Source organism: Pelophylax lessonae (assembly GCF_965119305.1).
Source record: "Pelophylax lessonae genome assembly, chromosome: 11".
Lineage (NCBI taxonomy): Eukaryota > Metazoa > Chordata > Amphibia > Anura > Ranidae > Pelophylax > Pelophylax lessonae.
In genome coordinates, this window is record NC_138778.1 from 35,843,374 (window position 1) to 35,856,790 (window position 13,417).

General features: G+C 47.3%; 2 protein-coding genes across 4 annotated transcripts in view; one reads left to right on the forward strand and one right to left on the reverse strand.

Annotated features, from left to right (window-relative positions):
* TTI1 (TELO2 interacting protein 1) overlaps positions 1-9,339 on the reverse strand; it is a 55,160-nt gene extending 45,821 nt beyond the window's left edge. For both annotated transcript variants that reach the window (XR_014225893.1, XM_082272014.1), the window contains exons 1-2: positions 9,280-9,339; positions 5,712-7,949 (exon numbers count right to left, since the gene is read on the reverse strand). Coding sequence is in view for 1 of the 2 variants with exons in the window: in XM_082272014.1 (XP_082128140.1) it covers positions 5,712-7,905 (2,194 nt within the window). In the remaining variant the exon portion in view is untranslated. The remainder of the gene's footprint in view (positions 1-5,711; positions 7,950-9,279) is intronic.
* Positions 9,340-9,398: 59 nt separating this feature from the next.
* RPRD1B (regulation of nuclear pre-mRNA domain containing 1B) overlaps positions 9,399-13,417 on the forward strand; it is a 137,992-nt gene continuing 133,973 nt past the window's right edge. Inside the window, exon 1 of one of the 2 annotated variants that reach the window (XM_082272018.1) lies at positions 9,399-9,635. In XM_082272018.1, coding sequence (XP_082128144.1) covers positions 9,485-9,635 — 151 coding nt within the window. In that variant the 5' untranslated portion in view covers positions 9,399-9,484. The remainder of the gene's footprint in view (positions 9,636-13,417) is intronic. The other variant, XM_082272017.1, reaches the window with a different exon arrangement.

Sequence of the window (13,417 nt, forward strand, 5' to 3'; positions counted from 1 at the left end):
TTAAAAGCACTCTATGAATGGAGGAAGAGCAGATGAAAGGTTCGCCTCCTCCATTCACAGAGCGCTTTCATTGTAGGAAGCAACAGTACAGCATTAATAAACGAAGCAGGGGGGCAGAAAAAGTGAGCATAGTTGGCACTTTTGTGCTTGTAATGGGTCCGTTAACTTGTATTAACCCCTACAGAACAGGAAGATTACAACTGAGAGAGGGCATGGGAGAAGGGCAGGATCGAAGACTAAAGATTTCAACAAAAATAGCAGCCACCAGTACAAGGGACGCTTTTCATTCAATGTTAGTACTGCCCCTGGTGTGGACTTACATTTTTTTTAAACTAGTATTGGTGGCGATCAGCGACCTATAGTGGGACAGCGACTTTGCGGTGGACAAATCGGACACTAAATTACACTTTTTTTGGGGACCAGTGCTAAATAATATGCCCTGTAACTGTACTGACACTGGCAGGGAAGGGGTTAAGATCAGGGGCAATCAAAGGGTTAAATGTGTCCCTAGGGAGTGCTTTCTAACTGGGGGGGGTGCTTGTACTGTAAGAAGAAAGATTGATGTTCTTGTTTAGCAGAAACACAAGATCGCTGTCTTCTGTCACAGAACAGTGATCTGCCTTGCTTACATAGGTAGACCACCATTCGGTCGACCTCAGGAACGATCGGCGTATCTCCGCAGGCATCGGGTCCACCGGACCTGCTGATTGGCTCCCGCTGTGCGCTAGTTTACGCCCCAGACCAGGAAGAGCAAAATCACGTACAGGTACATGATTTCGTGCAGAGAGGCCACCCGGAGCAAGTATAAACCAGCCGTAAGAGAAGAATTTTGTGCCCATTTAGCCAAAAAAGAGCATTTGTAAGGTCCAGGACAGATACAGAAGAAGAAGAATCTGGTAGCAAGCATGGTTCTTACACTTTCTCACAGGGGTATTTTAATACATATTTTACAAATATTATATTGGAAGATTAACCACTTAAGCCCCGGAGGATTTGGCTGCTAAACGACCAGGGGGTATTTTGCGATTCGGCACTGCGTGACTTTAACGGACAATTGCGCGGTCGTGCGACGCTGTACCTAAACAAATTTGACGTCTTTTTTTTCCCCACAAACAGAGCTTTCTTTTGGTGGTATTTGATCACCTGTGCGCTTTTTACTTTTTGCGCTATAAACAAAAAAAGAGCGTAAATTTTGCAAAAATAACAATATTTTTCACATTTTTTTTATATGAAATTCCCCAAAAAAAATGTAAAAATCAAAATTTTTTAACATTTTCGGCCAATTTGTTTTATGCTACATATGTTTGGTAAAAAAAAAAAAAAAACGCAAAACACGTATTTTTATTGGTTTGCGCAAAAGTTATCGCGTTTACTAACAAAGGGAAAGATTTTTGTCATTTTTGTTGGTTTTTTTTTTTAACGCGTAATGGCGGCAATCTGCAATTTTTTTTGCGGTACTGCGACATTGCGGCGGACAGATCGGACCCTTGACTGACATTTTTGACACTTTTGGGGTTACCAGTGACATTTCTACAGTAATCAGTGCTATACATATGCACTGTTACTGTAAAAATACACTGGTAGTGAAGGGGTTAACTTTATTTGAGAGGGAGGGGCTGTGTGTGTCCCTAGGGGCGTGATTCTTACTGTGATTGGCTGTGACTTGAGGTGTAAGGACACTGATCAACGGTTCTACATAGTAGAACCGTGTGATCAGTGTTTTTACACCGAGGAGAATGACAGGCAGCTTGTTTACACAAGCCGCCTGACTTTCTCCCTCTCCCCCGACGATCGCCGAGTGACCGGCGGACATCAGGTCTGCCAGTCACACGCGCGGGGGGGGGGTCCGTGACCGCGCGGGAGCACGCCTCCGGCGGCGCGCGCTCGCTCCCCAGACCCTTCCAGGCTAGCGACGTTAATTAACGTCACTTTGCCTGTGAGGGGCTGACTGTCGCAGTAAATTTACTGTGAGCAGTCGGCAAGCGGTTAAAGATCAGATACATTTTTTTTTTTAATCTAAAACTTTAGCTTTAATCTTCTAATATAATATTTGTAAATTATGTATTATAATACCCCTGTGAGAAAGTATAAGAACCATGCTTGCTACCAGATTCTTCTTATTCAGTACCCGTACCGTACTTCACAAATACTATTTTGGCTAAATGGGCACAAAATTCTTCTCTTAGGGCTGGTTTATACTTGCTTCAGGTGGCCTCTCTGCGCAAAATCATGTACCTGTACATGAATTTGCTCTTCCTGGTCTGGCCGGTGGCCGTCCCACTGAATCTGCCCACTGGCCATCCCACGAGTCCTTTAGTGCACGCAATTTTATTTTAACACTTACAACCTAATTTATGAAAATGAATTCTATCCAGCAAAGATACAGCCCCAAATATTCAGCAAAGAGACATCCCAATCCAGCAAAGAAATGGCCTCATATATTCAGCAAAGAGAAAGCCCAATCCCTTCGGCTGCATTGGCTTACTCTGCGGCTGCTCTGCTTTAGCAACTGCAAGTTACTAAAACAACTCCATCTCGTTGGTTGGGGCCTGGGTGGCCGGGCCCCTTGGAATCTCTGGACCCCCCTACATGTGTATGGGCTGTCCCTCCCTGATGGCAACCCTGGGTACTAATGACCTAGAGATCTGCTGAACAGGGCTACTAATGAGCTGGGAAGCTGGTGTGTGTGTGTGTGTGTGTGTGTGTGTGTTGTCTACTGAGCTGGGGTTTTATTGGGCCCTTTTAAAACAAATTGAAAATCAACACACACAGGACATTTGTCAAGCTTCATTAAAACTTCAAAAAAGCATTCCCCAAGCATCTGAAACACATCAAAAAATCATGTTGAAGTGGTAGTAATGTGTGTTATGCCCCATAAACACGTGCAGATTATCTGCAGACTTACCAAAACCATATAATATGAGGTCAAACCTAAACACTTTCAATTTGTATGCAATCCGGCAGGCCCTTGCACTACATAGAAAAGGTAAGTCTGCAGATAATCTGCACGTGTGTATGGGGCATTAGAGTCAAAGCAAGTGTGTCTCTCTCCCCATATTAGCAGTATAAGTCTATGGACTGCATTTTCCTAAAATAACGTAACGGTGTATAGCAGTGTGCAAAGGGATAGTTCAGTGCCCGAATTTCCACAGACACAACTTAAAAGCTGGGCGCCAACTCCATTAGAACACTTATAGTTTTGGAATGGAATGTCAAACAAGTTCAAGTATAACTGAAGGCTAAACTTTTTTTTTAGTTTTGGATAGAGTGGAGAGGGATTAGAACACCGGTCAGGTATTTATTGCTGTCTATGCCACCGTTAGGGAGATTCTCCCTCTCCATTTGTCCTGTTTACCATTATCCCCTAGAGCACAGGTGTCAAACACAAGGCCTGCGGGCCGAATGCAGCCCCATAGGCCATTTCACGTGGCCCTCACACCTCTCCTGCAGCTGCGGCACCTCCCTTGTCTCTGCCCCCACCTTGTCTCTGTATTTGGTAGCAGAGAGGACAGAACTCCTTTGCCAGATCCTGCACTCCTCTGTGCAGCTGCAGAAAGGCTCATCTTTGCCCACCCCCCTTCTCAGCAGAGAGGAGGGCAGAACTCCTCCTGCACCTCTCTGTGCAGCCGAAACACCATGACTTTGCCTCCCCTGGTCTCAGCATTCAGCAGACTCTGGAAGCAGACTCCAGACCTCCTCTGGTTCTCCTCCAGACCCTGCACTTCCTCCCAGATCCACAGGCATCTTCTTCCTGGCAGCAGCACAAGGTAAAGGGGTGTATTGTGATGTAAGGAAGGGTGGGTGACTCTCGACTTCTGATGGTGGGAGGGTTCTTGACATCCCATGTAAGGGTGTATGGGGGGCGTGGGGTGCTCTTGATATCTAATTTTATCGATATAACCGGCCATTTGAGGGCAACCATAATGCTGATGCGGCCCGCGATAAAATTGTGTTTGACACCCCTGCTCTTGAAGCTGACTTCAGCCCTCCTCTGGTTCTCTCCAGAACCTGCACTTCTTCCCAAATCCACCCATTTCTTCTTCTGGGCAGAAGCACAAGGTTAAGGGGGTGCATTGTAATGTACGGAAGGGTGGGTGACTTGACTTCTCATGGTTGGGGGGCTCTTGACATCTCATGTAAGGGTGTAAGGGGGCATGGGGTGCTTTGGACATCTAATCCTACAGATATAACTGGCAACCATAATGCTGATGCGGCCCGCAATGAAATTGAGTTGGACACCTCTGCCCTAGAGTAAAAGTGAAAGACAATCCCAAATATTGGGTTATCACCAGTACAGGAGTAGAAGGGACTTCTCGGCCTTTTGGCTAAGATCAAGTGTAGTATCTGTTCTTATCAGTGTTGGAATGGAACCGGAAGGTTAGTATCGGTGGTGGCCGAAGTTAACCGGGGCGCTCTGGGCGTAACTGGAGGACCGGAGTAGGCCAAACCAGAGAAAGCCGGATGGTTCCAATACCTTCCTGATTTGAATGGGTCCGCCCCTACCAGTTTGAAGGGAGCAAGAAAGCTGGGGAAAGACGGTTAGTATTGCTCCCGGATGTAATTGGTGAGGAATGTGTGTGGCGGTGGGTGGGCCTTTCCTCCTGGGTTGAATCTGGCCTTGCAAAAGGCTTGTCCCCAGTTGTAGGCAGGCTCTCCCTAAGCTGTACATGTTCCAAGCCTCCTGGTAGGTAAGGGCTACACTGGGTCTGGCCTTTGGGCCGGGGTAGAAAAAGCCCGTAGTGTATGTGCCCCTGGGGTGGCAGCCCAGGGGTGCCTTGATTCTCACTGGTGAGAGGCAGCTCGCCTTGAGTTTTTCGGCACCATGGTCACTGCACCTACACACTTTTTTAAGCACCTGCCTCTTGGGCAAGGCCTTTTGGCTTCGACCAGAGGAATTTTTATTCCGGCCGGAAGGCCTGCCCTTGTATTTTCACAAGGGCACTAATTCACCTCTCCACTTCCCCTTCCCCACCTTTTTGTTTGTGTGTGCTTTTTTCTTTGTAGTTTGTTGCTTTCTATCACCTTTTTTCACTGCACGACTTGTATGGGGGGGGGGCCTCGGGCCCTGCCTTGAGTCTTGGGAGGGGGTGGATATGGCCTTTTGGCTTAGTCCGCCCTCTCTCATGTGGTCTCCCTTTGGGGGAGCCCCACTTAGTACTCGGTGGGGGCTGTTTCGGCAGTCCCCCTGAAGAACGGGGTCGGTCTGGTTTCGGCCAGACAGACCATGAGTACCTTAAATCCCCGTCAGGAGTCTTGCGCCCCGGGGGATCGAGGTTCGGGGCCTACCTCTTCGGAGGGAAGACCATTTGTGTTCGCACACCCTGTGCACTTTTTGTGTTCCTCACGTTTGTGTGTGCACTTTTTTATGCACCGGGTGAAGTCTTTTGAGTGTGTTTCACACGCTACGGGCTTTAAATTTATAAAAAAATAAAAAAAACAGGAGTAGAAGGGACATCTGCCAATACGGACACTAGTTCTAAGGCAACCAGGGATTCCCTCGCTTTCTGCTTTGGCTATGAGACAGGAAATTAAGGAAATCTACCCAATTTGAGCACACATGACAACTTACAGGGGTTATATACTCTATCCAAAATTGTAAAAAAAAAAAGTTGCCTTTAGTTCTATTTCCATAAACTTCTGACCATACAGCGTAACATATTATCACATTCAAATTAACTGTACTCTAGAGTGAGACGGCAGCATTGCATTACCTAATCTTATGACAAGAGAATTCAACACAGGGAAAAGCAATTTAGCGCCATCATTCTGTGAATTGTCCAAAGCTGGCATCAGGTCTTGGACAAGCTCATGGAGCAATGGAAGAAGACTTGGACTACAATTATCTAACATAGCATGTAATACTCGTGCAGCACTGCCATCATGTCTTTGAAGGCGACGAAGGCCAACAGAAACCTCACTTGCCAAGTAATCAGCATTGAGCTCAACAAGCTGCTTGATATCTTTGTAGCCACAAGCTTGGCTGACATCTGCCAAAGTCACTAATGCAGTTCCACTAACTAATAGGTTAGGATCACCAGCTTTCTCTAGTAGGGGGTACAGAGCAGAAATAAGGAGTTGGCGAAAATTAGTACCAAGGGCCTGAGCAATGCAAGAAATTCCCTCCAGCTGGAGGCACAACTTCCAGGCATTGGCACTCAAATCACTTATTGCTGAATTAGGTTTCTTGCCAACACGGAGCAAGGCCATCTGATCTACCACTTCCTGAGTACTCTGGCAAGTGTATAGGTGCCAATTGGCTGGATCAGTGTATTCTTCCAAAAGTGGGCGCACTGCATCTAAAAGTTCAGCAGCTTCCATGATCTTTTTGCCACCATGGAGCTCTTCAACTTCAATACCAGCTGCTCCTAACACTAGCTGGTTCAGTACAATCAGAGCAGGGAGCCTCTGGGCACGGTATAACCCCAAAAAGTGGTCTGTAAGCAAGTAAAAGTCTCCGTAGTATCCTAAAAGCCTGCAAACGTGTTGAAGGTTGGAGAGAATACGTGGGTCCCTGAAGAAGCGGAAATTCTTCTGCTGAGGTCCAGTGTGTTCTATGTACTCTTGTGTAAGATTGGCAACAGAAGAGGGAAGCCTTTCTTCCACTACCTTGACTGAGCACAAATCCAACTCTAAGGTCTGCAGGAGAGCAGAAGATAGTCGCTGAAGATGGGCAGAAGAGTGAAGAGTGAATGTAAGCCTTGAGCCAAGTAGTTGAAGATACCCAAGAAGTAGTGCTAGTGTGTGGAGCTTTCCTTGGTCATCTTGACAGCTCAGGAGCCTTGGAAGTGTCACAGCCAATGAATGAAGGCTTTCGGACAACACTTCCCCAAGTGTCCTTGAAGCTGGCCCATCTTTTCCTACTTCCAGTAGAGCCTTACTTGACTTTTCTTTGACTTCAGGCCTGTCATCATTCATGTGCCCAACCAATATTCGTAAAAGGCTTCCTGCAGAATCTCCTAACGAATTCCAGCAAGATCCAATCAACACATGAGCTAGGTCCACCAGTGCCATCCTTACTTTCCAATGTGGATCAGCAGTGCAACGTTCTGCTATCTTTTCCAGATGAATCAGTAAGCGACTAGCAGAGTTTTTCACCCAAGACTTTTCCCTGTGGACTAAAAGTTCCGCAACGCGGACTGACAGCCCCGGGTAATGGGGTTTCTTTTCTGGAACCTGTGCCAGACTTTCATCAGACATCACCAAGCTTACGATTCCAGCCCACAGCTTGACTGCAGCAGTTGTTAACCTGTATCCTTGCTTAGGATCTCCACAGATGACCCTGGTCAAGACGGTGCAGACTCCGGGTAGAAAAGAAGCAAAGAGGTCACCCAGAGAATGGTTCAGCTTGACCTCCGGAAAGAGCAATCTCTCCAAACAGCTCAAAGCTTCCAGCCGAATCTCACGTGATTTCTCCAACTCTGCAAGTCTAAGGAGGAGTGTGATGGCAAAGCCCATCTCCGGAAGCCCTGATGGTTTATAAAGCACAGGTAAGACATTCACCCCCGAGGATCGAAAAAGAGACTGCATAGCTAACACCACTGCCAGCTTCAGCTCCTCAGGCACGGGCTGACTAAGATCTGGTGGAAGGCAGCTGCAGACTTCATCAAACATCTCCTTTAGGGATACTGCAGTTTTTACAAGAGTCAGAGATAGAAGATAGGAAATGCATTCCAGAACAGCTTGCACCAAACTGGGCTTTTTTGGTCCAGGTGTCTTGAGAGAAAATCTCAAAGGGAACAGGACGTAATCCAAGAGATCTTGAAGAGCTGGCACGTCAGTACATGATATCTGTTTACGTAAGCTCTGAACATTCTGCACTGTTTGTTCTATCGTCAACTGGACACAAAATGGACGGAGACTTTCAAAGGCACTATGGGCACCAGTCTTTATCGCCATGGTTTCCATTTCATAGGCGTCCTCTGAACATGTCAAATTAAGATGAACATTACCTAAATAGATTCAAATATAGATTAATATACGTTTGGATGTAATGATACCTACCTAAACAATTAAAATTCATCATTTGAATGTAATGATACCTACCTAACCAAATAAAATTCATCATTTGAATATAATGATACCTACCAAACAAAATAAAATTCATCATTTGAATGTAATGATACCTACCTAACCAATTCAAATTCATCATAACATGAAGCAAATGACCGGAAGTTCCTTTTTTGGGTGGAATTCTGCTTTAAAACCACTTTAATACAGAGAATGCATTAAGGTAAAAAAAAAGAGCCTTAAAGTGGAGCTCCAGCCCCCCCCCCCCGAAATTCATCAAAACCAGGTCCCCGCTCCCCCCCGAACTTCATCAAAACCAGGTATCTGCTCCCCCCACCCGAACTTCATCAAACCCAGGTACCCGCTCCCCCCCCCCCCCCTGAACTTCATCAAAACCAGGTACCAGCTCCCCCCCCCCCGAACTTCATCAAAACCAGGTACCCCCCCCCCTGAACTACTTTAAAACCAGATACCCGCTCACCCACCCCCTGAACTTCATCAAGACCAGGTACCCGCTCCCCCCCCCCCCCCCTGAACGTCATCAAAACCAGGTACCAGCTCCCCCCCCCCCGAACTACTTTAAAACCAGGTACCCGCTCACCCCCCCCCTGAACTTCATCAAGACCAGATACCTGCTTCCCCCCCACCCCCCTGAACTTCATCAAAACCAGGTACCCGCCCCCCCCCGAACTTCATCAAAACCAGGTACCCCCCCCCCCAAACTACTTCAAGGCCAGGTACCCACTCCCCCCCCCCTGAACTTCATCAAAACCAGGTACCCCCCCCGAACTACTTTAAGACCAGGTACCCGCTCCCCCCCCCCCCCCCTGAACGTCATCAAAACCAGGTACCCCCCCCCCCAAACTACTTCAAGGCCAGGTACCCACTCCCCCCCCCCTGAACTTCATCAAAACCAGGTACCCCCCCCCGAACTCCTTTAAAACCAGGTACCCACTTCCCCCCCAAAAGGTAACGAAAGTGGTAGCGGAGTGGGGTGAAACAAACAAGTGACGCTCCCCCTTTTGGTTGGAGCTCAGCTTTAGGATCACTTTAATCTACTCAGCTAAGAAACACTATTCTCTCATCTCTACATTCTTCCATTTACTTACCTGGTGTGACTCTACAAGTGCCATGACACTCTGTGCTCCAGACTACCACCCTGTAATGTGAGTGCAGACACACACATAAATAATATGTAACACACACCTCCCCCCCCCAATTATAACCACATTTCTGCCCCCCTGACACATGACACCCATGATACACACTCACCTCATCCCATAGTGCAGAGAGATAGGGCGCTTTCACATGCCGGAAGTGACGCCATCAAGGAGCCGACGCCGCGCACAGCCTAATGGTCAGTCGCTAAGGCAACGCGTCCCAGTTCCTCGCCGCGGATCACGTGACTCACTCGTTGGGAGTTGAGAGGTCGAGCGGCCATCTTGCGCCGGGCCCGGGGCCCCCCTCACGGAGAGCCATGTCGTCGTTTTCAGAGTCGGCCCTGGAGAAGAAGCTGTCGGAGCTGAGCAACTCGCAGCAGAGCGTGCAGACCCTGTCCCTGTGGCTGATCCATCACCGGAAACACGCGGCCGCCATCGTCACGGTGTGGCAGCGGGAGCTCCGGAAAGGTGTGTGAGGGGGGGGCGGGGATGGAGCTTCTGTTACTGTCTGTTTGTGGGGTATTCCTCCCTTTTAGTAGTAAAGGTGACCATTGTCAGTGAAAGTACAACGCTGGAGAGTTGTCCCCAGAGCAGGAAGTGAGGGGAAAACTTTCAATGGGGACACGTGTTCCAGAGATGGCACCATTGGAGGATTTCTCTCACTTCCTGTTGTATCTATGAGAGAGGGAGTGAAGGGAAGTTTCCCCAGTGGTATACAGAGGGGGAATCCCCTGCTGGGGATGTCTGTGGTAGTATTAGGCCTCATTCACATGGCAGCGTACATCCGGGTGACGGTTGGGTTCACCTGGGTGCTTTTTAATGCCGTTTAGGAAGCCCCATTCATGCCTATAGGGAAAACAATCAAGGTGAATAGAAAGCGGGACTTTATAAAGGCCAAAGTGGAAGGGATGGTTACAGATAAAGCACAAAGACATCTTTATTGATTCAAAATAGTAAAACTTTATGTATACATAGGAAAAACATTGGTAAATAATTACTCCATGTAGGAGCAGCGATACAGAAGTACCACCTTGGTAACCATGGTCTCGGTAAGGACGTAGTCTGATGGTCCCTCGTAAAGCTGACGCGTTTCACACTAAGGCTTCCTCAGGGCCAAAGAGACCGGAATGACAGACATTCTATAATAATATACAAGCATACCTCACATTTAAAGCGGAGTTCCACCCTAAAATGATACTTACCTCCATCTTCTCGCTCTGGGTCACCTGAAAAACAAATGGATAATCGCAATTTTTTTTTTTATTACTTACCTTGTTTAGAAGATAATATACTTACCTTACTTCCTCTTCCTCCCCACGGCGATTCGTCACTTCCTGGCTTTGCAATGATTCCTGGGAGCTGAACGTCATCGCTCCCAGGAATCAATGCGCCTGCACCGGCCCCGACGTCAGTTCCGGTGCAGGCGCCGTCATACCTTGCTAAACAGCTTCTGGGCATGCCCAGAAGCTCTGCAGGGATGACGCTGCGGCACCGGAAGTGACGGCGGGGCCGGTGCAGTGCATCATGGGACCGAAGAAGACGGAAGAGGACGCAGAAGAGGATCGCGCTGGCTTCAAGCTGCCCACACCTAAGATGGCAGGTCTGGACAATACATTTTCAAGGTAAGTATTTCTTCTTGCAGGTAAGTGCAACCCGGGACAGATCAGAGGCTAGCCATTGTGGAATGTGCTAGCCCTGACTGTCCCGGGGGTATTTTTATTTAAAAAAAAAAAATTCATTGGGTGGAACTCCGCTTTAAGTACATTTTCGTTTTACTCTGGTCCCATTGTGTACTTAAAGCGGAGTTCCACCCAGTGAATTTTTTTTTTAAATAAAAATACCCCCGGGACAGTCAGGGCTAGCACATTCCACAATGGATAGCCTCTGATCTGTCCCGGGTCGCACTTACCTGCAAGAAGAAATACTTACCTTGAAAATTTCTTCTCCAGCGCTGCCATCTCAGGTGTGGGCAGCTTGAAGCCAGCGCGATCCTCTTCTGTGTCCTCTTCCGTCTTCTTCGGTCCCACAATGCACTGCACCGGCCCCGCCGTCACTTCCGGTGCCTCAGCGTCATCCCTGCACAGCTTCTGGGCATGCCCAGAAGCTGTTTAGCAAGGTATGACGGCGCCTGCACCGGAACTGACGTCGGGGCCACTGCAGGCGCATTGATTCCTGGGAGCGATGACGTTCATCTCCCAGGAATCATTGCAAAGCCAGGAAGTGACGAATCGCCGTGGCCACCGAGGGGAGGAAGAGGAAGTAAGGTAAGTATACTATCTTCTAAACCAGGTAAGTAAAAAAAAAAAAAAAAAAAAAATTGCGATTATCCATTTGTTTTTCAGATGACCCGGAGCGAGAATATGGAGGTAAGTTTAATTTTAGGGTGGAACTCCGCTTTAAAGTGAAGCAATACCCTTTTTTCATTTCTCAATGCATGTAAATACACTAGCTCTATAGGAAATCTTGGCCAGCTTGACATGGCACTGCTCCCAAACCATAAGTGACAAAGACACCAAACTTGGAGTCCACGTTAAAGGCCCGTACACGCGATAAGAAAATCTGAAGGGAAAATTCATCTGACGACCGATCTGCCGATTTTCGGATTGTTAGTATGGTGCTTTCGACAGCCGACTCCGACTTTTCGGCTGACAAAATCCTGATGTGCAGGCTATATAATTTTTGTCGTCTGTAATACAACGTCCGATTTTCGTCTCATTAGTACAGATTTTGACGGAAAAAAATCTTAAGAGCAAGACTAGGCATGCTCAGAGACGAAAGAACACATACAAAGCAATCCAACACATGACATCACTTCTGAAGTAGAATTCTGTCGTACGGAAAAATTCGTATGGAAATAACTTCTTCACTTTCCACATCAGACTAGCATGCCACAAAAAACGGACGACAGATCGTTCGATAATCTGATTGTGTGTACGAGGCTTAAGGGGACCCAAGACTATGACATGGTAGATTACCTAGGCAAGCTGGTCGGCCACAAAATATATGTTGTAGTCCAGGGTCCCTTCTCGGTGCTCCCCGAGTTTGGTGTCCTTGTCACTTATGGTTCTGGAGCAGTGCCATGTCACGCTGACCAAGATTTCCCATAGATGCCAATGTTAAAAACCAGCAGCAGTGCCAAGCTGTGTCCGTACTCGCGAGTGTACGTAAAGTGAGTGTATGTAAAACGGGGTATGCCTGTATACAACAAAAGCATGTTATAACAACTGTACAAGCATTGTAGTTACACATATAAGCAGCAGCATCAGCCTCTGACGCGTTTCGCACTAAGGCTTCTTCAGGGCCAAAGAGACCAGAAAGACCGACATTCTATAAGAATATATTCAACAAAGGCATGTTATAACCACTGTACTGTACAAGCATTGTAATTGCACATATAAGCAGCAGCATCATGTGTTATATACCTATTCCTAACCCAACGAGGTCAAAGGCAGGTTAAACGGATATCCCTAGGCAGGCTTCGGGACCATATATGGCAGGGGCAGTTTGACCTCGTTGGGTTAGGAAAAGGTATAACACATGATGCTGCTGCTTATATGTGTAATTACAATGCTTGTACAGTTGTTATAACATGCCTTTGTTGTGTATATATTCTTATAGAATGTCGATCTTTCTGGTCTCTTTGACCCTGAGGAAGCCTTAGTGCGAAACGCGTCGGCTTACCGGGGACCGTCAGACTTAAGTCCTTACCGAGACCATGGTTACCAAGGTGGTACTTCTGTATCGCTGCTCCTACATGGAGTAATTCTTTACCAATGTTTTTCCTATGTATATGTAAAGGTTTTACCATTTTGAATCAATAAAGATGTCTTTTTTATGGAAAATTGTGCTTTATTTGTAACCAACCCTTCCACTTTGGCCTTTATAAAGTCCCACTTTCTCTTTACCTTGATTTTTTTCCCTATGCATTGAGATGATGGCCACTGAAACACAGTATTTTTTGTGTGATCATGTCTATTGGGATGCAGCAGCTGCATGGACACAACTGCGGGTCCCAATGTGACACTGGTGCCGGTGTGTGACCCAGAACACGGCTGTGCCCCCACGTGGGTGTCAGACGGGGAGCAGCGCCTGTTGCGTCCCAATAGACATTATTAGGTCTCCCAGCACAGTGATGTGTGGAACACCTGTACATCCCCGTACGGGTAAAGCCGGCCCTCACACAGGCGTACACTGTACTACACCCCACATGAATGAGGCCTAAACCTTCAGGTATTGGTTTTTGTTTACCT